This window comes from Thunnus maccoyii, chromosome 4 (genome assembly GCF_910596095.1).
Source record: "Thunnus maccoyii chromosome 4, fThuMac1.1, whole genome shotgun sequence".
NCBI lineage: Eukaryota > Metazoa > Chordata > Actinopteri > Scombriformes > Scombridae > Thunnus > Thunnus maccoyii.
This window is the reverse complement of record NC_056536.1, coordinates 9,345,301-9,372,865: the sequence shown is the minus strand read 5'-3', so window position 1 is coordinate 9,372,865 and position 27,565 is coordinate 9,345,301. Positions and strand designations below refer to the sequence as shown.

The 27,565-nt window shown below is 41.2% G+C and overlaps 1 protein-coding gene across 2 annotated transcripts; it reads left to right on the top strand.

Moving 5' to 3' along the window:
* The first annotated feature begins 205 nt into the window (after window positions 1–205).
* spen (spen family transcriptional repressor) lies at window positions 206–26,867 on the top strand. Of its 2 annotated transcripts, XM_042408544.1 has the most exons (15): window positions 206–620; window positions 3,266–3,586; window positions 10,957–11,571; window positions 13,918–14,075; window positions 14,226–14,426; window positions 14,512–14,663; window positions 14,778–14,903; window positions 15,083–15,196; window positions 15,281–15,394; window positions 15,483–15,583; window positions 15,708–23,562; window positions 23,687–24,031; window positions 24,142–24,336; window positions 24,547–24,705; window positions 24,824–26,867. In XM_042408544.1, exons 1-15 carry the CDS (start codon window positions 538–540, stop codon window positions 24,953–24,955), a joined length of 10,671 nt encoding a protein of 3,556 aa, XP_042264478.1. In that variant the 5' UTR covers window positions 206–537; the 3' UTR covers window positions 24,956–26,867. The 2 variants fall into 2 exon arrangements, with proteins under 2 accessions (XP_042264478.1, XP_042264480.1); XM_042408546.1 differs by lacking the exons at window positions 206–620; window positions 3,266–3,586 and adding an exon at window positions 4,505–5,469.
* The last annotated feature ends 698 nt before the right edge of the window (window positions 26,868–27,565 follow it).

Genomic DNA, 27,565 nt, shown 5'->3' with positions numbered 1-27,565 from the left:
GCTTTACTGTATGAGTGCCTCACTTTGCTATACCCAACTGACACTGATGGGATCCTCCAGTGTGTCAAAGCCTCTCAGATGTCAAAGCACCAACATTCAACCAGGGGTTTTCTCACGCATGCGCATGGGCGGAGACTATCTCATCGGGTGAAAAAAAAAAAAGAAGTTCACACACAAAGCCACGCCTGCGCGGTGTGCCTTTTCATTACAAGCGAAGTTGCTGCATCTTTTTAGGAAGCTACATGCTTTCTTTCGACACCCAAGGGTCGCATGGTGTCAGGGACGCGCCTAGTCACGGGAACAGTCCGGCGCGCGTTCACGAGGGTGCAAGATCGCGCTTTAACAGTGAAGAGTATCAAACAGCGTGCGGGGATCCAACCTAATGGTTTACATTGGGTCACAACGAGCAGTCAATGATTTGCGCCGAGTGTTTTCTTTTCTAGTCCGGCGTTTATTTTGCAAAGCTAATCTATTTTGCACGGGAAGAAACTGACATAGCAAACTCATCTGTATGATCGGGGAGCAGGAGCACACAGTATGGTCCGGGAAACCAGACATTTATGGGTGGGAAATTTACCCGAAAATGTACGAGAGGAGAAAATCATTGAGCACTTCAAGCGGTGAGTAGAAACACTGATGAGCGACGTGTGTGTGTGTGTGTGTGTGTGTGTGTGTATTTTGTAATGTAAGGACGAGTGCGCGGCCAGCATCTCTCTCTGTTGTGTCACATTTTAGTGAAGTCGGGATGAAGCAGGAGGTTCCCCTGTAGCAAAGTCCCATTTGGCAACTGTGCTGTCAGCTCTCCATAAGCAACAACATTGTGCTGCGTTTTCGCTTAGATTTAAAAAAAAAAGAAAACGACCAGCACGCTTCAACCACACAGCTGGCAGACGTGGTTTTGCCATTTTGACGCGGATACTAACTTGTAGGCTAGGTGATAACTTTACTTTGTCCTTTCATGCTGTGTGGCTGTAGGCTACATTCCCACCAGGTAACCATTTGACTTCAAGGCAGCTTACCTCTCCACCTGGTGACCATAAAAACACATTTTTTCTTTAGTGTAACAGTCAGTGTAAACAAACTTCAGCACACCTGGGGAGCTGCTAGCATTGTATATTATTGCATTTAACAGTCTGCATGTTTCTAGACAGTATGTAGTCTGTCTATCGCCGTGTGTGTTGTGGTGTTTCACTTGACTCTCTGTGAGTGTCAGGTCACTGCTCCCAACCAGACTTGTGCACAAAGTATGATCGATTAGCATAGCATGTGCCTGTCTATCAGAGTGCATTGTAGCTGTTGCAGGAGGCTAATTCAGTCTAACACAAAATCTAAATCCAACACAAGTCAGTGAAACCTCAAAGGTGACGCGACATCACGCCGCCGTCCACGCTGCAACATTATTGCAGCCTGGCTGTGATTGAACAGGGCGCTGTGGTCACTGATGTGCAATATTGTAACGTTGAACTACTTGTGTCTGCTGTGCGCTCATGAGCGCAGAAAGTGAATTATCTTCTGCTACATTATTACAGCGTTGCTTCTCCACAAGCCGCTGAGCAGCACAGCCCGCAGCGCGACCCGACTGAAGGAAAATCAGACAACATATCGATATTTGAATTACGACTGCAATTTAACTCCATTTGCGCTTCACGTTTGGGCTTTTGGAGGAGACCAAACGCACGCACCATGTATGGGCTTATGGCTCTTTGTTGTCTTCCTTGGACGGAGAAAAATGTAAATATGAATTTTTGTGTGGCTATCACGGTTGTGTGCGCGCTCTCGCCTCTCGCTCATCGGCTGTCAAGGAAATAGCAGCCCGCCTCTCCGTCCATATGTGCTGAAGACCAGACTGCTGAAAAACATCAGTCTATCTATATGAGCAACGTTGCGTTTTTTTTTTTAGTGTGTAGGCGTCGCCATATCGGACCCAAAGCTGCTAAATTACCAGCATAAATCATACATGTCTGTCTAAAAGAAATTGTAAACGAATGGCACGTTTGTCGCACAGCCTACCCCCAACATAGGACTGTATAAAATATATAAACTGATTATATTAATATTGTTCTTTGCACTCATTTTTAATTTACGGTAGACGGATGCAGTGAGTGGACCTGCAAATATGGTTTCTTGACTGAATCATGCAGCTGTGCACAACGCACATTAATGTGCAGCCTATATGGTGTTTTATTTACATTAGCCTGTGCTATGATGTGCGTAACGTTATGTTTGGGGGTGGGTGGGGGGGGGATGGTGACTGGCAGCATGTTATTGCAATAGCTGAGGGGAAACTGTGTCGGCGAGTCCTTTCTAGCATGCTGCCTCAGCTCCAGCGTTAACCCAGAGGTGGTCAGAGCATGCAGGTGCATGACAGCCCAATGTGTGATAGAAGTCATTGAAGATGGGGGACGGGAGAATGAGTAAGCAGTGTGAGCAGCTTTTCTAAAATGGCGTCGGAGGCTCAATGTTGGGAACTGGCATGCCAATAAATTTATGGGCACCCTACTGTCTCTGTCGGACAGCGAAAATACACTCCCGAAAGATTCTTGGGGGGGAAAACACAACACACGCAGATGATAGCGGGCTTTGTAATCCTACTGTGCTTGTAAATTTAGAGTAATAGGCTTCCCATCAGTCAATTCAACCATCACTTAACGGGGTATTTAGTCATTTACAGGCTTGTTAAGGAAACAATGGAAAGCTTGCCCTCATGTACATCTTTTAAAAAACTCCATTGTAGCTTTTAATCATGTTGAATTGCAGTAAAAACATGCTTTGCTTATATAAAACAGAGCCATATAAGTATGCATAATGCTTCTTGATTTTCTAAACCCACACACAGTGAATCAGGAAATGCTGCCCAAACCTCATCTGTGTGCTTTCCAGTAGCTATAAGCTTATGAGAGCAACTCCTAGGAAACATGCTAATGTTAGGAAATGTATGCATTTATTAACATGCAATGTGCTGAGGTTTCAAGTCCAGTTGCTGGGTTACTGTTGCCTTGAAAGAAAGTAACACAGAGCAGAAAATAAGGGTAGCAAAGTCACCTCCCACCCCTCCTCAGATACGCACACACACACTGACATAAATGAATTCTGCACTATGCAATTTGAAAAAGATGTCATCATTTGGGAATTTGCTTTTTCTTTTTTTTTTTCACATCAAGAATTTAAACTGAAAACCCTGTTTTTAAATTCATAAATACTGATGCAACATGTTTTCAGTTTCCAACCCATTGATCAGCTTGTTTTTCCTTTGTTTTCTCTTTAGATATGGACGTGTGGAGAGTGTCAAGGTCTTGCCCAAGCGCGGTTCAGAAGGTGGAGTCGCCGCCTTTGTGGATTTTGTGGACATTAAAAGTGCTCAAAAGGCTCATAATGCTATCAACAAGATGGGGGACAGAGACCTGCGCACTGATTACAATGAACCAGGCACAATTCCTAGTGCCGCGAGGGGGCTGGACGATAGTCTGTCCTTAGGCTCTCGTGGCCGGGATGTATCAGGGTTCACAAGGGCGGCAGGGGGGGCCGTGTATGGGCCCCCCACGTCGCTCCACAGCAGAGATGGACGCTATGAACGCAGACTAGACGGGTAAGTGGACAAAGTTTCTCTGAAGGCAGGGGGAACCGTGGTTTCTGGTAAACACCTTACCTCCAAGCATCTTTCCACCATCTATTCATTTACTTGTTTGGGGGTTAAAGAGGAGAAAAAGAGTTCATGCTCAAGAATTAAATCTTGTAGGGATCCCCTCTAAAGTCCTCCGAGCGTGGCCAGCGCTCTTGGATTCACACTTGCAGGTAGACACCGAGATATTCCGTAAATGAAAGCATGCTTTTACACAAGTGTATCCATTACTTAAACGAATAGTCAATAGTGTAAATGGCTGTTGGGGATTATCTTTGTGAGCTTAAACATCTCTGTGAGGTGGATATATCATTTGCGGAAAATACGGGGCAAAGATTGGATATCGTAAAATTTCCCAGGATTATTGGAGAGAGAGAGGGAGAGAGAGAGAAAAAGAGAGAGTGGTCCAGCGGCCATCCCTGGGATTCCCCTAATCTGGAGTTACGTGCCCTGCCTGGTGGATTAATGTCACCCTTTTTTCCTCATGTAACAAAACAACCAAGATCACACATTATATGTATAAGACACCATTGTTTGGATTAGTCTAATTTGGTTTTCAATTATTGTGCACACCTCACGGAGGTGTTCACTTCTCTCGTGGGCTGGAGTCATGTGGATAACCTTCACAGGATATTTATTCCCCACTGTTGGATTAACACTGGCCAGACACCTAAAGGATATTCTATCATGCTAAAGGTATGGGTTGCTTTCTTGGTTCTTTGTATTTTTTTTTTTTTTTTGTGTTGTTTTATTTGGGATTATGTCTGAGATCAGGGCATTACAATTTGAGTGCTGGGAGACCTCTACTGGTGATCCAACTCAGTAGAGACAACAAAAACAAGTGAGCAAATGACTTTTTTTTTTTTTACCTGCCTTATTTTTGTGGAGATTATTTTTACTTTTCAACAACCGAGACTCGTAGATCTGCCGAGGACCAACATGGACTATGTTTGGATCGTACAATTCAATGAAGAATGCTGGAAATTGTGACTGGAAAGTTGTGCCATCCTTACCATTGGAGATAAGCTGCCTCACGCCTGTGGATTACCTCCTCCTTTCCTGAATGTGGAACTATAACTAAACCATCGGATACAATCACAAACAGAACTATGTTGTGCCCATGAACTGCGTTTCTCATTGACTCTGCTCAGGTTTGGACTACATGCAGGCTCTTGTGCTTGTAAAGGAGAATCACGGATAGACAACTGACATGAACATCCATGAGCTTCACAACTATTGTGTACATTCTCCACCCTGGGAATGAATACAGTGCTACTGTAAACAAGAATCTGGATTACCATTAATAGACATAATGTTTATTCCTAATCTGTCACGGCCAGATTTCCCTCCTTCTGCCAAAGGAGTTTGACTACTTTACTGCTGTAAAGTGGAATGTGGATGAACTTCACAAATGAAGATACTAGTCTTTTTTCCATCAGTTTGTCCTTTAGATACTCCTTTGATGTTGGGAAGTCAATGGTGCACAATTACTGAAGATGGACTCCTGGATATCGTGTATTAATTTTAGTGCAATGCTGATTTATTTTTTGGTTTGGATGGATATATGGACTTAAATTGACATTTTCCAGCATACAAAATATCTTAACCTGGATCCGTACGACGGCGAGTTTGTTTTCACCATTTTCATTTAAACCGGACACTCCAACTCAACGATGCACATGAGATCCGCTGCCCTGAAGATGAGGATTACATTTTCTAACGTGAACAATGTTGCTTCAATTTTTTTCCCCCCTCCACTCAACATTTTTGCCCATTTTTGTCTGCTCACAAAGTTCTATCTCCCTAGATTGTATTTGGAATTATAGGTCAAGTTACCACTCTCTCAAAAGGTTGGTATGTCCTGCCCTGTGTATTTTAGCTGTCCTCTCTAACCCCCTAGTTTGAACCCCTGTCTCTCTCCATTTTCCCCACTAACCGAAGTAGTTGGTACATAGACTGTTATTACTGCCTGTATGTCTATATGCAGAAATATGTACCTTACCTTGTATTGTTTTCCTTTCTCTTCCTCTCACCTGACCCCACCTTCAGCTCTTGTCTCCTGCTCTCCTTACAATGAATAGATCAATATTGCAGCTGTTATTCATGACAAGAGATCAAAGTAAAAATGCCCGTTTTTGATATACAACACTGTTTAAATATAACATGACAATTGGGCTGTGGAAACTTTTATGTATTAATGCAGTGCATAGTTTTGGTAAAATCGCTTTCAAACCGGCGAGACAGCAGAATGAAATATTTATCAGATAAACATCTTCGATGGCTTCTGATTGAAGCTTTGATGAGGTCAATTTAGATTTATGTTAGAATGTTTTACTGCAAAAAAAAATAGTTGAATAATCAGTCAATCAACAGAAATGAATCAAAGTTTTTCATAACAGATTAATCATTCAAGTCTTTATATGAAGAAAAATGCCAATCATTTGCTGGCTCCAGCTTCTAAAATGTTAGGATCTGCTGCTTTTCTCTGTTTTATATCATTTTAAATGAAATATCTGTGAGGTTTGGACTATTGCCGGGACAAAACAGGCTGTTTAAAATTTCACCTTTGTATCTGTTACAATAACATTTTATTGACTAAATGATTTATCAATTGATCAAAAATAACCTGCATAATCATTGATAAAATGATAATTAGTTATAGTTCCAATATTTTTTGTTCCAGCCTTGTAATTTCAGATTTAAAATGTTTATTGGAGGAGAGTAGAACCCAAACACTATAAAACATGTCACGTAGTGCAGAGCAAGCATCAACTGGGTAAAAATGAGTTTTAAGATTTTTGCAGCATTTCACTCTCATCAGAAAGTTGACACAGTAATTGATATTAAATGTGTCAATAGATAGATTGATAATATTTAGATTCATTGAAGGTCCCTGACTGGATTCAAACTCGGGACATCACAGCTCCATGTTGGACTGGACGATAATGACGACAATCACAGTGAGACAGTAGAAATTTGTCAACTACCAGAGATTTTTGTGGACCATTTATACTGTGGTGGCTATCCCTTTAATTTCTGGTTGTATTAAATAAACAGAGTTTACCAGTTTCAAGTTTATTTTATTTATATAGTACTTTAAAAGCAAACAGGTTTTGCACCAAAATGCTTCACAGAGTTTCCAGTAAATTTACTATATCACAATACATCATTATCATGATATAAAATTATATATAATATAATAGAATATTTTATTTATATCACAAACCTTAGCTCCATTATATATGTGCTTTAGCCTGCGATGACAACAGGACGCTCCACAGTTAAACAGTTGGTTTACATGGCAAAAGGATATTTAACGATTCACCACTTATAATACTTTTGGAAATTTTGAACAAAACAAATACGCATGTATTGTTCCCACATGAGTGAAACTCCATTTAAGTCGCCTTTTTAACATGCTGCTGGAATGCATCCTTTGTAATTATTCTGTTCACGTAATCCCAAAACAGTTGATGTGCTTAGCATGCACCAGAGCAGACTAATAATCAAACACTGATGGAAATTCTGCCAAAAAAAAGTCTAACTGAATTATTTTTAAGCTCCATGAATAATGTAGGACCTGTTTTGTGTAAAGTGAAATTGAAGTGAAATTGAAGGCTATTGAGCAGTGAGCCTGCGCCACCAAATTAGCATTTTCGAGAGCATCTAGGGGTCAAGGTAATCCATCAATTTCACAGCAGACATCGTTATGCCATAGATGTTATTCATGAATCCTGCACACAGATGATTAAATCAAATAAGCTGAAACAGAATTTGCCCCTGACCCGCTGTACTTGCGTATAGTGCAGTGAAATAGAGACATAGTTCTAGTCTCCTAAACCAATTTATTCTCAACATCAAGCAGAATATCCGCATCCCATGTGTTCTCTTGTTCGTGTGTCCAATGACAAAACCTCTAGATGGAAAGACATAATGAAAGACTTCCATTTGTTAGCATTTATTGTTGTTATTGTTAGGATTTATAGATTACATCTATGTCAAATGTTTCACACAGATGAATATTTCTAGTTTAGCCACATCACAGAGGATCCATATAACCTGATATAAAATACCCTGCAAACCTCAGATCCAGTCAATAATTATCATTTGGTATAGATTTCAATTTTTGCTCAGTTTTAAAAAAAAAAATCCTCACAAGTGACTAAATAAAAAAACAATTAATTGTAAAGGGTTTACAGGTTTTATTATTTAGTATAGAAGTTTAAGCTCAGGCCATGAATGTAGTCTGTCAAAGTCCTCTCAAGTGTGTCAGTACAATGTGAGAGTGAATATGCCAACACATTTATTGTCAGTTGTAAAGGTCAGGTCGGGCATTTTAAGAAACTCATCTTATGGATCATTTACCAAAATGCCATTCAGGACATCACAGGGTGTCGGTTCAGAGACGTGGCGGCAGCAGCACATGTAACACATGTCAGTTGGTTTCTATGGCGTAGATGAAGGCTGTTTGTTTTAGTGACTGTTCTGGATATAGAAATTCACACGTTTGTGTCAGTAGATGTTCACCTTGAATCACCTCTAGATTGGGTTTTGGACGTGCACCAAAAAACATTGAAATGCTTTAGCTGTGTAGCTTTAGTGCAGGGAGCAGTTTCCTTATCAACCAAGACAAATTCCTACATCTAAAACCAACTAATAGAGAATGTCTGGTGGAAACACTGAATCGAGCATCTTTCAAAGTTTTGAAGGATGAGATAGTTAATCATAGAAGTAAAAACATAACAAAAAGAGGCTTTTAAATCTGCAATGTGTTGACAAAAGAACGACCGTACAAACATTTACTTGAGATTCAAAACACAAAGCTTTATGCTGTCATTTGCATGACTATGAAGAAAATACTAACTAAAGGCTGCTGCCAGTTTCTCTTTATTGAGATAAACAGTTTCAGAAGTTTCTCCTTGTTAAAAAGTCTTTGATTTGTACTTACAGTTCTCTGTCGATGGAGACAGTTTAGCAGAATGCGAGCCAGCGAGCAACATTTGGATAGACACATTAAAACATCTCTGATGGTCCAAATCAACCACAAAAGATTTGGATGCCTCTATTAATTATCAGGAAGGAAGATTTTTTTAAATACCATCCAGGGAATCAATCGGATTATTTTTAATGAATCTTCAGACCGCTTTTCTCACACTTCAAATTAAATGATGAATTTAACATTGACAGGAGATGGAGCACATGATTTTGTTGAACGTTAGGTTACAGTTATGATATATCATCTTTAAGACAGTTGTTTCAGCTATTTGTATCTTTATTGGATAGTTGAAAGTAGTGATTGGCAGGAAATATGAGGTACGGAGGTAGTGAAGGTCTGAAAATGGTCCAGCAGGAATAAAAACCTTTTGTCTCTGCCAGAATGAACTATCAACTATGTTAACATTTCTGGTTTAAACACTTCATTACCTTTTAGGATTTCCATCAAGAAAACTTTGATTTCTATGATTAGTAATTTATTCTTTTTATTCGTAGAAACGTGTTACATAGCAAAAGCATGATCTCTGTAATTGTGTATTTTTTGTTTATACAAATCTATACTCAGTACCGTTCATTCTTGCAATCAGACATACATCCAAGACAGCAAATACATATCAGCATATACAAATATAGTCTCAAATGTATTATAGTGTCACAGTTATAAAGACAAGGTTTTTATTATTTTAACTAGGGCTGCAACTACCGATTATTTTCATTATCGATTAATCTGTTAATTATTTCCTCGATTAATCGATTAGTTGTTTGGTCTTTAAAATATCAGAAAATGGTGAAAGATGTTGATCGCTGTTTCCCAAAACCCAAGATGACGTCCTCAAATGTCTTGTTTTGTCTCAACCAACAGTCTACAACCCAAAGATATTCAGTTTCCTCTGATAGAGGATGAAAGAAACCAGAAGAATTCACATTTGAGAGGCTGGAATCAGAGAATTTGGGTTTTTGGGAATTTTTCTTCTTAAAAAAATTACCCCAAACGATTAATCAATTATTAAAATACTTTCAATTGACCAATTGTTGCAGCTCTGATTTGAACAGTTAGAGTATTTCCCCCCCACTGAAATCCAACACTGTGTTGAATCTCAACATTTTTCCATTCTCTTTTTTTTGAACTGGACAAAGAATGAAAACAATTGTCTCTTATTTAAAGAACCAGTAGCGTGAGGGTTTGTAACAGTTGTTATATTAAACCATATTCCACCCTGTGTTGGAACATCATGACTAATTTGCTGATTATAATTTGATCTGAATTCAAACAGTGGTAATTGCTGCCCTGTCCCGCTCATTACAGAGAGTTTGGTAATATGACTGCTGTAATGACACAGCAGTCGTATTACCAAATTAAATTCTGATTGCTTTATTCAGAAAGACGATGTTCAGGTCTGAACAGAATGTCCTTATTAGCATTGTTTCTAATCTGCGTCTCCATAAAAGATACTTTGAAGACCTTTTTTTCAGAGGAACAAGTGGTGTCAAATTGTGTAACATTATAAACAAAAGGCTTGTCGTAAGTCACCTCTAAAAACCTTGAACAAAGCCCTTCAGATAAATGATACACCTCAAATAGTTGCTTTTGTTATAGCTGTTAGGCGGTACGAGACTAAAATGACTCTGCAACCTACATTATAAAGACATTAATCTTTCATGTAATACCTTTTATTATGTCATCTTTGTGCAGCAGGTTTATACTATATCCTGCAATCATAACACGAAATAAGCTGCAGATTTCTGTTCTATCACAACACTGAATGCATGCCTTTTGCTAAAAATCTCTTCTGTGTGTCCTATGCTGATATATTTTCAATGTAGCGTGTTGCATTTTACAGTAGGATGTACTAATTGAGTATTTCTCTGGTGCTTGAGCTGGGAAACTGATAAAAGAAAGCACATCTGTATTCAGAGGAAAATCAGTTCAAAACAAAATAAGCTGCCACTTTTCTTAAAGCTTGTGTTAACACCTGCAACAAGTTTATAGAAACAGCATTTCATTGTAGAAATAAATGGTTGGTATTGGGGGAGAAGGATCTACAAATCGTAAACAGTCTGAGAAAACTTGTAAAACCTGATCCTCAGATGTCTCAACGAAGCAATCGTTTAAATTTCCTTCTAGTTCAGTCTGTAGGCTGGTAAAGAATTCTCTTTTAGATGCTTTAAACCTGCCCTTCTCAAAACACTTTAGTGCCCCGTCTTCCCATGTGTCTAATTAAAAAAAAAACCCACCAGAGGCACCTGAAAATTTTGTGTTTCCACTGTCTTATGCTAGCAGCTTTCTTAAACGTTTTAAACTTAACTGTAATGTGATGTTTTTCTCTGTTCCTGTTTGTTAGGACGGCTGAAAGTCGGGAGCGGGCATACGATCACAGTGCCTACGGACATCATGAGCGTCCTGGTAGCAGTTTCGAACGCCAGCGGCACTATGAAACGGACTATTATCGTGATGCAAGAGAAAGGACTCTAAGCACAGCTGGGAGTGGGTCTGGTACCTCCAGTGGAAGCGGTACAACGGTGTCGTCAGGAGTTGGTGGAACTATCGTTAGCGCTGTTGCTGGCAACACAGGAACAAGTGGATCAGCAGGGGCCACGACAGGAGGAAGTGGAGGATCTACATCCAGCGGGGTCGGCTTCTACCGCTCCCACAGCAGGAGTCCTTGTCGCTTTGAGACACCAGAGCCTCGTTATGAGTCTCGAGCCAGGGAACCCTTTACTTTGGCCAGTGTGGTTCACAGGGACCTTTACCGGGAGGACAGGGGTCGCCGCGGGGAGCGGTCGTATCGCCACAGCCGCAGCCGGTCTCCACACTCAACACATTCGCGAAATCCCTCTCCTCAGAGACTGGCAAGTCAGGCTACCCGTCCTCCACGTTCCCACAGCGGGTCAGGCTCTCGCAGCCGCTCCTCCAGTTCAGACTCAGTCAGCAGTACCAGCAGCAGCACTAGTGGCAGGTGAGTAAAACTCATTTTCTGGTTTTCTATACACAGTAGATGTGTAATATTACACACTATTATACACATAACTGTTAAGTTGAGAATTTTTGAGTTTAATGAATTCAGTTTAACCATAACTCCATAGTATATTTTTTAAACACAATTTCTGAGATGATTGTAATTCAGTTTTCACAGTCTCTCAGATTTAACAAAAAAATGTGTTCATGTGGAAGACATTGCAAATGATTTCCATATGTAGAAATGAGAATGCAGTTTCTCCTACATATATTTTTTTTTATCAGCGGTACTGGCTTTATTGAATCCTGCAACAGTTTCTCTTTTTCAAAGCACCAGTTTTGCCAAGACTTCCGTGTGCATTTAATTTCCGTCACTGGTTAGTTGGACTCCTATCTAGAACACTGTGTTGCTCAACATCCCTTTAATGCAGAAGCTGTGGTTTATAACATTAACTGTTTCAAGATATCATATCTTCTAATACTATAATTATGTCTCTTCAGCAGATACAGTGTATGTTTTTTTTTAAATGAAGGACAAAACATCTAAAAGACTAAACTTTGTGGGGATTTTAGGTTAAAACTGTTGCAGACATGGATACAGAACTTCTCATGTGTCATGGTTGTAAAAACAGTCTTACAAAAGAACCAACATACCCAACATTACGGACCAATGTCACCCCCACCGTAAGAACCGTGTCAGAGATGACTGCTGCAATGATAGACTTGCTTTTTCTGTTTTTAGCATTTGAACATACCTCCATGCTCCACCCAGCATGTGACACAAATTGAATGCAAGTATCTGCATTTTAGAAAATTTATGTTTTTACATTATATTTGTTTTCGGTCAGCTGATAATATTGAACTCAATAATTCACAGGCACAGCATGAGTTGCACAATGATAATAAATGTATAAACCTGTGAACAGTGTGAACTGTGCAGAGTTCTATGTCCATTTTTATTATCAATTCATTTTTACAAGGTTGTTTGCTGAGTAGTTCATTGTTGATAGGAATAATTTGAGCCTGGAAAAAGGTGCAGGTGATTGCTGTAATGACAAACATTTTGTGTTACTAAGATTTGATTTATTACCACTTGTCAAACTTTCGATTAAGGTGGTGAAGGTCCACTTGTCATCTCTGAAGTTTAGAAATAGGGTAAGCGGTAAAGAGTTTTAGGAAAAAATATAGGTAGCTAATAAGGTCTTGTACATTGTAACCTTTGGACTCACTTGCATACAAAGATCATAAGTGATATAATTGCTCTGGATGTGTCTTCAGTTTTGTAATGGTCTCTGCTGTTTTTCATTTGACATGCTAAGTTGGCCATTCTTCTGCTTGTTGAGTGTTGCTGTATTTGTTTTAATGATAATTGTGTCTAATTTCTTGTAAATGTATTGTTAGTTGATTTGGGAGGTTGTTGAAAATAATTGTATAAAGAATGCATAAATGACAAAACGGCTAGAATTATCAAATGCAAGTGAGGTTTGTAAGATTTTAAAAAAACAAAAACATTGTCTGTCCATGTTATCTACTCCACCACATAAATTGGCCTCACCCCTCTCCAGCTGCTTATTTTTTGTTTAACTGCATCACCTTTGGACACAGCAGAGTCCACAGCTCTGAACGACATGTAGCGACACATGTGGTTTGACGAGGTAGTGCTTTGAGGGGAATTTCAGGAGACGGCTGGTATATTTTTCTCACTGCCTACCTCTGTGTATGGGTAATGGCTCCCCCCCTCCGTGAGATCCAGTTGGAACTGGAAATTTCTGGCCAGTGCTGGCTGCCTGCCCACTCCCACAGGCCAGGCTCCGTCAGCAGCACTTCCGGGAGTGTCTGAGCACAGGAGGAGAAAGTGAGAAGGAAACAAACAGCAGAGGGCCTAGAAAGCTGAGACAGCCATGGGAATGGTTTGAGAAAAAAGGTGTATAAAGCAGCCATGGATTTGCAACTGACGTGTAAATCCATCTTTTTATACTTATGCACCGTATAAATAAGACTTTGGGAGAAAGGGGATGTTTTTCTCTTCTTCCGCTGAGACATTACAGAATAGCCTTCAGCGTGTATTATCCAATCTATTAATGATTTCTCAAAGGAAGGGCATTTAGCTCTGCCTCCTATAGAGAGGCACTGCATAATGATAAATCTCCCCTTACGGTTTTTTAAAATTTTATTCACAGCATACATAATATATTACTTCAATTTCTGATCTTACTGAGATAAAAACACTGGCAACAGCCAGTCACAGTATCACAAGTTACTACATTTTATTGTACATCTATGGTGGTAGAGATAAAACTGTGAGGCTTGCAGCAACATCTAAGTCCATGTTCCTCTTTTGCTACAGTGATTCTAGCAGTAGTTCAAGTGATGACTCCCCAGCACGTTCAGTGCAGTCTGCTGCTGTTCCTGCACCCTCAGCACTTCCTTTATCCTCCCTTGACAAAGATGAACCACGTAAAAGCTTTGGCATCAAGGTCCAAAACCTTCCTGTGCGCTCTACAGGTTAGTTGTGAGGTGCAGTATGTGTGAACAAAGAGTGTCATGCAGAAATAGTGGTCTGTATTTCTGTACATCTTTCAAATACTGACACATTTTATTAACAATAATTGCTAGTATGCATACTTAATAAAACATTTGATCTGCTTACTACAGATACAAGTCTGAAGGATGGTTTGTTCCATGAATTTAAAAAACATGGAAAGGTCACATCTGTACAAATCCACGGAGCTTCAGAGGAGCGCTATGGACTTGTCTTTTTTCGGCAGCAAGAAGACCAAGAGAAAGCACTGGGGGCATCAAAGGGGAAGCTTTTTTTTGGGATGCAAATTGATGTCACAGCGTGGAATGGCCCCGGTAAGTTGTGATCTTTAACTATATTGCAGCGGGAACATGATTATTGGCAACATGCACAAGATTATAATGAGCACTCATTTTTCAGAGACAGAAAGTGAAAACGAGTTTCGACCCTTGGATGAGAGGATAGACGAGTTTCATCCGAAGGCCACGCGGACATTATTCATTGGAAACCTGGAGAAGACAACCACTTACCATGACCTGCTTAACATCTTTCAACGCTTTGGAGAAATTGTGGTAGGTGAATGTTGTGGTATTTGAAAATCAGGCTATATGCCTATTAAAATGCTTCATAGTTTGAGATGATCATGCTTACTAACAGTATATCTCTGTTTCATTACATTCACAAAGGATATTGACATTAAGAAGGTGAATGGGGCCCCGCAGTATGCCTTTCTACAGTACTGCGACATTGCTAGTGTATGTAAAGCCATAAAGAAGATGGATGGCGAATACCTTGGCAACAACAGACTAAAGGTGAGAATTCATCGAATCATTGAAATTTAATTCTAAATCTTGTCTTTACACCTCCACAATAATCCTCCACAACGTACTCAATATTATTTATGAGCACTTCATTATTTATGAGTTCTTTTAAGTTATTCATTGTTAGATAAAATAATTGCAGTATTACATTTTATCCTGCCTTTTTTCAGCTGGGCTTTGGAAAGAGTATGCCTACAACTTGTGTTTGGTTGGATGGATTAGCGTCAAACACAACGGAGCAGTTTCTTACCCGTCATTTCTGCCGCTATGGACATGTTGTCAAGGTAAGGCCGTGTGTTTTCCCTCTCATAGTTTCCCATTGTTTACTCCCTGGCACCTTGGGACTCTATTTTCTCTGTCTTCCGCAGGTTGTATTTGACAGAATGAAAGGAATGGCCCTTATCCTGTATAACAACATTGAATATGCACAAGCTGCTGTTAAGGACACAAAGGGATGGAAGATAGGGGGCAGTAAAATCAAGGTAAGTGAAGTTTTGCTCTAATGTTATGTGTTTTCAATGCCTGACAGGTTGTAAGAATTTATAACTTACCTTTCTGTTTTTTTCTCAGGTGGACTTTGCCAATCAGGAAAGTCAGATGGCTTTCTATCGTTCAATGCAGGCATCTGGACAAGATATTCGAGATTTTTATGACATTCTCTCTGAAAGAAGGTTTGTGTGGTTTGCTCAAGAGATAATACTTTTTCCAGAACACTGTCTAATATCAAACATAATGTTATTAATACCAAAGTATCATGAAATTATAGCTTGCTTTTTTGGGTTTATTTCTTGGCAGGGATGATCGACGAACTCAATATGAGTTTCAAGCAGAAAGACAATATTATGAAAATGTGCGAACACCAGGAACATATACAGAGGATCCACGTCGTAAATACCCTGCAAGAAGTCGGGAGTTCTACACTGAATGGGACCCATATCAGGGAGATTACTATGATCCACAATACTTTGAAGACCCCCGGGAATATCGGGAATACAGAGCTGACCCTTATGAGCAGGACATTCGCAAATACAGCTATTTACAACGGGAACGTGAAAGAGAGAGGGAACGCTTTGAAACAGATCGTGGACGTGATCATGGGAGGAGGACCATTGAGCGTAGCCAAAGCCCATCTCACATTGCCTCTCGTCGTCCTGCTAGCCCCACTGCATCTCCTTCGCTCTCTGAGAGGATACCAAGTGACTCAGACCGCAGAGTTTGTTGTCGATCTTCTGAAAGAAGTGGTAGCTGCAGTTCAATATCCCCACCCAGATTTGAAAAACTTGAAAAGGCACGCACTGAAAGGTATAATAAAACTGACAAACTTGAAAAGGATCGAGTTTTTGAAGTTGAAAGAGGGAACTTGATTGAAAAGGAGAAGCGGGCTGGACGTAAAGATCGAGGGGACAAGGACAAAAGTGAGAAACAGAGGCTTAAAAAGCTCAAAGTTGCATCACCTATTATCCAAGCATGTGAGACAGAACCTGAGCTTGAAAGAGATGTTAGCCCTGAGTCTGTCCTTCGGACTAAAAACAGTAAAATGCCAAAGGAAAGCTTGAGCAAAGGAAGGCTAGATCTTCTGCCTTGTGTGGTGCAGTTAACACGTGTTAAAGAAAAAGAAGGAAAATTGATTGGTCACTCTGTCCAAGAAAAACAAATACCGAGGGGCGGGAGTGACAGTCCTAGACTGGCGTCACCTTCAGCTGACCAGAGGAGTCCGCCGATCCGCGCAGAACCATCAAAAGGTGATGTCTCTAAGCACGGAAAGGTGCCCAGAGAGAAAAATGTGCACAGTTTAGTGGAAGTTATTGACAAGGATGCTAAAATCAAATCCAAAAAGCATGGAAAATCTGAAATAGGATTTGACAGTGGTATTTCTGTGGATATTGACCGTCTAGCTGCGAGGAAAAGGCGTTTTGAGGACTCTGGGAAAACCGATCGACAGAAGAGAACTAGTGAGGAGGACCTTGGTAGACCTGGACTTCATAAACTATGGAACAGTTCGAAGGAGACAGATTTGGATAAGAACCTTTTGTTGAAAGGGATGCATAAAAAGGAGCACCACAAGGATAAATGTGTCCGGATGGTTTCAGTTAATAGTCCTAAAGATGGACGAGACTGTGAAAGCAACTCAGTAGGCCTTTCTCTGGAGAGGCCGGCACGGCTAGGGGAGCTGCCTGAAGATTCTACTGATCATTTAGACTCGCCCTACCTTAAAATGGATTTAGAGGGCTCAAAAAGTGAGAACAGCTCCAGTCTCACCAAGATGTCAGATGATGGCAGCCTTGATTTGGATGAATTAAAAGAACAACAGAAACAGGTTTTGTCTGAAAATGAACAAGGGAGAGGGAAGTGCAGAGACTCGGATGACGGAGACGAACAGTTTGTGCACATTGACCAGACTAATATTTGCACAAAACAAATTGAACAGAGTCGATGGCTGCGACCCAAGCTTGGCGATCCTGATAAGTTAGTCAAGTTTGAAAACCCACCTAGTAATGAGACTCATGACTTTGAAAAGGACTATATCATGCTTGATGTTGGAAAACCAATTCAGGATATGGCCAATGATGACTTCTCTTCCTGTAAACGAAAGAAATTAGAGAATTTTGACTTTGAAATAGTTGGGGCAAAAAGAGACCGCAACTTTGCAAGTTCCCAAAAGTTACATGAGGACATTTATCAGAGTATAACATCCTCAATAGCAGCTGGTCACTTTTCTGCAAATGAGGAAGATGAAACTGCCCAGATTTCTCTGTCAGTTATAAATAAAGAAAGAAAATCTTCTCCAACAACAGACAATAAATTTTCACACACAGAGTCATTGAAAAACAGTTTGGGCCTGACAGCTAGACACTTTCAGTCTCCTGACACTGATCTCCCAAAACTTAAGACAACCTTGCTTGGTTGTAATGAGGAGTTAATGCAACGTTGGGAAAGAAGGATCAAGTCTGATTCACTTAGAATGGAAATGACTTTTCCAAGTGATATTGCAAAACGTGAAAGCCTTCACAAACGCCTTGGACAGGATTTGGAACCTGGAGAAGTGCAGTCTGATTCAGATGATGATGGAGAGAACAAACACATCTCTCCCAAATCCAATAGTTCCTTGTCTTATATCCTCAGGGAGCGTGACGAGAGGATGACAGACCTGAAACTTTCTGGTTCCTTGGAAAAGAACAAGTTCTACTCTTTTGCATTAGATAAAACTATAACCCCTGATACAAAAGCACTACTTGAAAGAGCCAAGACATTGTATTCCTCCAGGGAAGATAATTGGTCCTTTCTTCCCTCATGTTTTCCAACCTCCCACAGCTGTTCAGATAAGGACAAGGTAGAACTAGCACCTCGACCTATCCCCTCTTGGTATATGAAAAAGAAAAAGATTCGCACTGACTCTGATGAAAAGCTGCATGATAAAAAGGAGGAACTTAAGCCTCAAGACCAAGAACGTCAGGAACTGTTTGCCTCTCGCTTCCTGCACAGCTCAATCTTTGAACAGGATTCCCGGCGTTTGCAGCATCTTGAACGTAAAGACCAAGATTTAGAAACTGGAGTTGCTAGGCCTTTCACTAAGCCAGGTGCTGCTGAGATACAGCCTGAATCTGGAGGAGGTGACGTCCCACAAGAGCCCATAGTACTTTTCCATAGTCGTTTTTTGGAGCTTCAACAACAAAAGGACAAGGACCACCCCCCACCTGATACTGAGAATGACGCGATAGTGGTAGAGATTAAACGAGATGAAGTGGAGAATTGTGGTGATGTGCTGTCTGATAAGGTATCTGACACAGTACTGAAGGTTGATGACAAATCACCCAGCCACCCATTAACCTTGTCAGTTTCCCCATTTGTTACTTGCCCTAAAGAAATGTCTCCACCTGAAAAGAAAGAAGTTTTAACTCCATCCTCAGATCAAACTGTGTCATTTGTCAAAGAAGAAAAAGTGGAACCAGTTTTTGAGGTATCCCCATCACATTCTCTTCCTATGGAAGACTTCAAACCAGTTGCTCCCAAGCTAACCGTAACTCCTCAACTCATCATTTCAGAGCCAGAAAATGAAGTGGAAACTAAAGTAGAGTTAATTGAACCCAAAGCAAAAATTGTAGATAGTTTGGCAGTGGAACATAATCCTCTTGTGGAAGATAAGCCTCCCACACCTGGTGCTTCCCTTAGTAGTTATGAGAGGGAGACTGCAGAATTCACCTACTCTGACTATACAAAGATTGAAGAAAAATCTGAAATGATTAAGACAGAACCTAAAACAGAAGATCAGGAAACAAAACTCTTCGAGGAATCTCAGAAAACTGAGACAGATAGTGAAGCATGTATGCCAGAGCAAGAGGTTGAAATAAAACCATTACCAAATCGCAGACAGCCTAAGAGTAAAAGGGCAAAACCACTGTCAGTATTACGTACCACACAATCTTCTCCAGTTGTCGCCACAGAGAAACCTGCAACACGAAAGAGTGAACGGATTGACAAAGAGAAACTTAAAAGGGCCTCATCTCCTCGAGCAGAAGGACCAAAAGCATCATTTGAGACTAAAACCACATCCAAGTCACCAATTCATGCATCAGATTCTGAACAAAACCTTGAATCAAGTTTGATCCATGGGAGAACACGTCGCAGGAATGTAAGATCAGTCTATGCCACGCTTCATGAAGGAGACCAAGCTGGCAAAGAGGTAGTTGAGTCATCACGCTCCATGCGCAAACGTGGTGCTGATAAAGACCCAATACAGCAAGACATCCAAATTCCATCTACCAACACTAGGCGAGGACGCCCACCTAAGAGAGGCGTCAAACGAGGTGAGGATGTATCACCAGTAAAGGGGGATCAGCAGAAAATGACGGAAGAAGACACAGAGGTCAGAGAAAACTCAACCTCTGTGGAGGTTGTGAAAGCCTCTGAGGGATGGCGTTCCCCACGCACCCAGAAAGTGCAACAAACACAACTGACTTCAACTGCTCCAGTTAACAAGAAAACAAACAGAATAGACAAACAGTCTGGGAGCACTACTTTGCTAGCTGAACAAGCTGATCTGGCATGTCAAGATGACTCAGAGCTTAAGCCTAAAGGTGATTCTGAACTTTTTGGGAAGTCACCGGAAAAGGCGGAAAACGCAAGCTCCCCAGTACACAGAAAGGAAAAAGACTTAAAAGATTGTGGTGGAACGAAATCTGCTGATGGGGATATTGAAAAGATTGACACTAACTCCTCTGAGAGAAAACAGCCTGAAAAGAGTGCTAAAATGAAATCACCAAGGTTGAAAAGAAATACCAAGCAGATCACTGAAGATAAGTCACACAGCTTAAGAAATCTTGAGATCCGTGTAAGCGTTGATGATGTAAAAGGTTTACTTCGTTCAGAGGACAATGACCCAGAGTCATTTGAAGTTTCCAGTATTACAAAAACCAAGACAGTAGTACAAGAGAATGAGGAAGCAAAGATGATAGGTTTTCCAAAAGAATCAAAAGAGCTTGATGTGCAGGAAAAGGAAGACACGCTATCTGAACCTGAACTTCCTGCTGATCCAGCTGCTGCCCTCTTAGCACGGCAGATGGAGCTAGAGCAGGCAGTTGAAAATATTGCCAAACTTACAGTTGAGCAGCCTCCTCGGCCCTATAAGGAACCACCTACAGGGCCACCTACTGTATTGCCTCCTGTTGTGGTGGAGCCAGAGGGTGAGGTTGAGGAGGAAAAGAGAGCTAATCCTGCAAGTGAAACAGAACTTGCAGCTGCTATTGATTCCATCACAGCTGAAGAAACATGTGCAGATTCAGATGCATTCACAGCTGCTCCTACTTACACTGCTCTTATTCCTACCCCTGAATCCGTGATATCCCCCTCCTCCAATGAAATCATGGAACCTGAAACACACATGGTGATCAACAATATTCTTGCCACAGACTCAGATGATGGTCCTCTGACACTCAGCCCAAAGGGGCTAATGGCAGACTCTAAGGCAGCTGAGGACCCCCCTCTACTTGAAACACCCAAGAAAACAGGCAAAGTTAGAGCCAAAACCCCGAAGAAGTCGAGAAGTCGTAAAGGTGCAGCTAACAAGAAAGGAGATATGGCTGAAGAGGTTTCACATCCAGAGCCTTCCCCAGTTAAGTTACCCGAGTCAATCCCAGAGGATCCAGAAACCATTAATTCAAAAGCAGTTACTGTTACTGCTGGGGCTACTGCAGCAGCCTCTGTGGTCACTGCTGTTGCAACATGTAGGCGTGATGTTACAAGTGCTATAACCGTAGACACGCCCAAAGAAGCAGAGCAGCCTGAAGTTGAACAGCCTGTACCCAAAGAATCTGCCTTTCATTCAGGCACAAGCAATATCTCCAGTTGTAAAAAGCATACACAAGCAGCGGAGCCATCTACCCCTAGTCTTGCCCCTGCTCATGCCCGCCCACAGCCTGTATCCCAGTTCAGTGTACCCCTTTTGCGACCTGCCAAAATGCCACTTTCGCCAGACTGGCCTCCTAGATCTGAGGAAAGTCGAATCTATGTTGCTCCTTCATGCCATGTCACAGTGGTAACTCCCTCTGTGCCAGCATCAACTGCACTTGGAAACCCTTCAACAAATCCCCCAATGCCTCCTGACACCAAGGCCTCAGATATTGACCCTAGTTCCAGTACCTTAAGAAAAATCCTAATGGAACCTAAATATGTGTCCGCATCAAACAGCAATTCTATACCTACCACTATGGTGACATCTGTCCTGTCAGATACTTCACGGATGTCAGAGAATGAAAATTCCTCTGATACAGTGGGTTCAAGACAGTTACATCATGAAGAAAGAACACCTTTACCCCCCCAGCCCATATACCACAAACCTTCTCCACTGACAGAGTCCCAACAGAACTGTGGAGAGAAGACCCAGCATACAATTATTTCTCCTGCTACCTCAGTAATAAGTCGAATTCCAATACCTTATGATACAGAGGAAACTCCACGAATTTCCCTAAGTAACCGAAGCATTGGCCTGTCTATTCCCAAGCAAAAATTTAGATCAAACTCTAATGAGAATAATCGCTACCATGGCATGGATGTAGTTGAAGATGGGACTAGAGGGCGATCTGTTGTTGAGACCACTCCCTATAGTACAGGCTCCAGTCGTGGCCTAAGGGTCAATACATCAGAGGGTGTTGTAGTTCTGAGTTATTCGGGTCAGAAAACAGAAGGACCTCACAGGATGAGAGCCAAAATTAGTCAGATTCCCCAAGCCAGTGCTGGGGATATAGAGTTTCAGCAATCTGTATCCAAATCTCAGATAAAGCAAGACTCACTCATAACGTCATCCCAGTCGCCTGGGCCAAAAGTAGCCCCAAGTCCAGCTTATGGGCATGCAGGGGTTCTATTGACTGGCCAGTCCTATAACTCTCAACCTGTCATTTCCAGTACCAAGCAGGAAAGTCTTGGGTGTGACAAATCTGAAGCTCCATATCATACATCGTCCCAGGGTGGTGTGGTTAAGATGTTCCAACAGCCAGTTAGTTCTCCTCAAGTCTTAATGTACAACCAAGCTGTGATACAGCAGCAGCAGCATGTCAAGAGAGGACTGGAACCTCTACCAAAAAAGATGGACATTGGCAAAGCTGTTCAGCAGTCTAACCTCAGCCCGGTCTTGAGTCCACACCATCCATCACTATCTGGAACCCGCATGAGCCCCAGCCCTGGCATCCCAACTGATCGGTCAGCTTTACACCTAAAACAAGAACCCCAGTCCCCACGAACAGCTGTTCACTCTCCTTCACCTTATGTCAAAGCCTGTCCTCCAAGCAATTCTCCTATAGGAACCTCTGTTGTTCTGGGTCATGGCATGCCTCCATTATCTACATATCATTCTAGTATGCATCACCCGCAATCAGAACAGTCCTCCGTCATAATTCAACCTCACAGTGTCACTCAGTCAATGGCTCACGAAGCCAGGATGAACACCCCACCAATGTCTGGGATAAACTATGGAAGGCGAGGTGACTCCTTGTCTTCTCCCCACCCGGGGCCTGCACAGCGCTCAAACACGCCGCAGCCAAATGTCATCCGAGATATGGTACTGCAGTCTCATTCAAGTCCCCAGGGGTCAGTATCGGGTGGTAGTGGTGGCAGCAGTGTAAATGAAGATGACCCTAGACACTTCAACCAAGCCCTTAGTAGACCTTCAGTGCCACAGCTCCAATCAGATGTAATGATGATTCACAGTGATCACAGAGGACTCCACCCAAGCATACGTATGGACCAGTACAGAGACATGCACCAGCGCATCCTCATGCACCAGCAACTGGGAGAGCAGGCTGCTGCAGAAGCAAGACAGTCACGCACCTCAGAAACTGGAACAACCTCTTCAAGCAACATCTCTGGGCCTTCAAAGAGTCCTATAGTGGGGAAGAACATGGACCTTTCAGCTAAAGAATCTCTCAAACCACTAGAAGGAAAGCTGATACATCCACCCTCCAACGAAAGTAGAATCAGGGGAGTCCATGCATCTAGTCCTGTCATGGTGTCTCCTCATGCTCATGGGGTTCAGCTGATACATTCAGGAGGTGCAGGCTCCTTTCCAGTTTATCGTGATATGCGGGGCTTCCCATCCCAATTTCCTGGACATCCTTCATCAGGACACAACCTGGCTAACCAAGGCATTACATCTTCACAGGTCATTTGAAATGTTTTTATTATCTATGACTTTGCACAAATATTTCAACATTTTATATTGCATATCATGTGTAATTGTATTTTTAAGTGAAACCTCTTTATTTGCTATGTATTTTCTTAATCAGGTGCCTCCGGAGCCTGATATTGGTCACAGGGGTAAAATGTCTCAGTCACATGGAGGAGGAAGTGATCCCAAGCCTGAGAGTTCCCATCTTCGCCATGCTACCTCTTCAGAGCTCTCGCACATGTCTCGAATACCAGGGGATAGAGCCTCACCCTCATACCAGTCTCCCATGACATCCCCAATGGGCGTTACTCACAAGCCAGATCTATCTCTACAGAAAGGCCCTCCGGCTTTCTTGCCAACACCTCTGCCAGCAGTACCCCCATCAAGTTCATTGCAGCCACGGCCTGATGCTAAGCTGGAACATTCAGGACATCGGTCCATTGACATGGTGCAGCTTTTGACGGTAGGAAGACAGAGTGACCAGAAATATCATGATGAATCCGTCATACATGGAAATGACAATACCAAAGAGGAAAATATGTTTAAATACCCACTTCTATTTTCTTTGTACAGAAATATCCTATTGTATGGCAAGGTCTGTTGGCACTGAAGAATGACCAGGCTGCTGTCCAATTGCACTTTGTTTCTGGCAACACCATACTGGCCCAGCGCTCCCTGCCACCCCCAGAAGGAGGTCCTCTTCTCCGTATTGTTCAGAGGATGAGGCTTGAGGCTTCCCAGTTGGACAGTGTGGCACGCAGAATGACTGTGAGTATTTTGGATTTTATTACCTCTGAAAAACAGGTTCTAAAATTTGGGTGAATGTCTTTATTGACTAATTAAGAGGAACTTAATCGCAAATTCATAGATTTTACTCAATAACTAAAATCTAATAACAATAAAAATAATGCATTTGTCTTAATTTTTGTGGTGTGTTTTATGTTTACATTTATGGTAAAGACTTATCATTCATGGCAGGTGGAGAATGACTACTGTTTGCTTCTGGCACTACCCTGTGGTCGAGACCAAGAAGATGTCCTTGGTCAAACCCAAGCCTTGAAAAGTGGCTTCATCACCTACTTGCAAGCCAAACAGGCAGCTGGCATCATCAACGTGCCCAACCCTGGCTCCAATCAGGTCTGTGGTCATTTAAACCTTACTGTTCTACCTTTTGTTTTTAATTTCACTCGTGTTTCATAAATATCAAGAAGATTTTGTCCCCTCTCTCATGTTATTTTAATTTTTGGATTTACAGCCAGCTTATGTGGTGCAGATTTTCCCACCGTGTGAATTCTCGGAGAGCCACCTTTCACGCCTGGCCCCGGACCTTCTCAACAGCATCTCCAGCATTTCCCCTCACCTCATGATTGTCATTGCCTCTGTTTAATTACCTCCATTTTTTCCTGAACAAAGCCAACACCAGCCCTTTTGGACTCGTCCAGTTTTGTAAACAGGAATTGCCTCATATTTTTATGAGTTGGACTTTTAAAAAAATCTTAATTAGCATGCACTCAACTTTTTTCCTTCACTTCACCAAGTCCTTAAGTCACCCAATGACGATAAATTCCAAAAACGATACCTTTTTACGGAGTGGATATGAAGGGTCGAATGGGATTTTTGATGACCATTTCTTGCTCATTTCATTTTTGCCATTTTTGGAGGTGTTGTGCATAGCCTTTTCTAATTCATATCATTCATAAAGCTATGGACTGAGACCTTCCTATGGGATATTTTTTACCTTCATAAAAGTGATTGTGATGTTTTTTTTTAAAAAAAGAGAAATGATGTGATAAGTCATTGCACTATGTTAAGGAAAAAATTGTGAACTCTGTACAGATTTGAGTATAAAATGATACATGTTATGGATTACTCTCGTGATCAGCCATGCTTGTGCAAGATAAAAGAAAATCATTGCCTGGAAAATGATCAAATGATCATTTCAGCCTGTCATACTGCTTTTGCTCCTTTGCTGTCAGCCAACTTCTACTTCATTTCCGGACTCAACTCTCCATCCCGAAGTGTTCCCTGCCCCAGGAACTCGAGAGGGGACGTTTAGAGTTGTACAGTTTACACTCAATGCCTCAACAGGGGACTATAAAGAATATTTAATTTGTTTATTTTTGTTTGCATCTTCTTTAAGCTTAAGGGTATTGTGGACAATTGTGAAACTGTAAATATTATAAATATTTAAAGACTGAAGCAATGTGGAGAGACCAAGTGAATTATTTTACAAGACAGATCATCAAATCTCAATGTTTTCTTTCTTTCTTTCTTTGGGAAGGGGCAAAAAGGGGAATGATGGGAAGGATCTGTGCAGGATCCAGGAGTGATATTCTCAAAAAAATATTTTTTAAATTGATTCTGTGCCAAAATGTCTTTTGCAAATGCTCAACACACGCAATGTATCTAAAACAAAAGTTGATCAGAACCTATTTTCATATGTGATTTTGTATTTTGCCACTTGGAGGGCAGACTTGATTCCTTTTTTTTTTTTTTTTGTATTGTTCATCAATCTGACTCTGTTACTACAGTGCTTTTACATTATGAAATTGTATCCTCATTTTGAAGGAACCATTGTATTGTAGGGGTTGCATTTCTGTTTGTAGTCCTGTTTTCCTTGCCCCTGATGTGGTCCTCTACTGCCCCCTGCTGTCTGAAAATCATTCTCGCATATTAAGGACTACATCCTGATGTCATTTAAGTCGTGACTTCATAACAAATGTGCTATAGCATGCTTTATTTTGAAATCTTAAAGGGTAATCATAAAGGCAATGAATGTGACTTGAACTTGACATCATGCCGCTAATGGATGTGCTGATCATCTGTCTCCATCTCTCCCCTTAAACGTCTCCTTGAGCCAAGCTGTAAATACTAATGTCCTTAATCTGTGCTCTTGTGTATTTTTCCCCATTATAATTGTCTTTCTTCAGGGTCCTTATTTTTGTTTTGTGCAACAAAACAAAGCAGTCTGAAAGAGACAGGAGATGAGGTGTGTGAAACCGATGCTGAAAGTAAACCATGCTTGTCAGTTTTGTGGTGTAAATAATTCTATGACTGCAAGCTGAATACTCTCATGGTTATGTTGAAGGCACTTATAATTTTTGATAAACAAATGAGAAGAAAATACACCAAAAAAAAAAACCCCCAACAACTTAAAACGGTGATTAATATGAAAACTGTCTTTTGATCAATCTTCATTTTGAGTGTATTTTGCTGTTCCTCCATGAGGACATTTTAAACTGTAAAATAAATGGTTGTTTAACTTACTTCTGAAGATCATTAAATGGTCCGTCACTCTGGGTTTGTGTTTTTGTGACTTGCCTTAAGAAACTGTTGATGTACAGACTTGGTGCAGAAAAAATGATACTGAATGTTAACTGTGGCTTATGAAAAAAAGACTTACTTCGCTGCAACCCACAATCTGCAAGCTACTGAAGGCTTCATGCCTCTGCAATGTGTTGCAACACTTATCAAGAGTTGCAGCAGTGCAAATAGTGAAAATACATTTTATATCATTGCTCATCACATTCAGTGCTGCAGTCCATTCAGCAGTCAGAAGATGTCAGTATCTCCCTAAACTACACTGCTCAGGTTCTTGCCTTTTTGTGTGGCAAATCAGACTATCAAAGAGTCAATCATTTCAATTCACCGTGAAAATAATTTGTTCTCTGAAAGTTTTGCCCTTCATTTGTCTTGATATGACAGTGTATTCCCTGGAGCATAGTTGTCATTTTTCTCCACATCTTGTTGAATGTGTCAAAAGAAACCGTGCAACCTAAGAGGCAGAAAACCTTTGCTTAGACCTTAAAAATACACCAGCAAGTAGGAAACTTGTCTTTGGCTGACTTGTGTTGTTGTTTGCAGCCAGCAAGACTTGGGTTTAATTCTGGTCTGCCACAGAGGGAATTGTGGGGGATCTTGTATGTCTAAACATGTCTGTCTTGTTGTAACAAGTGTGCAGAAAAGAGATATCTAGAAAATGCAGGATTGTTTAGTC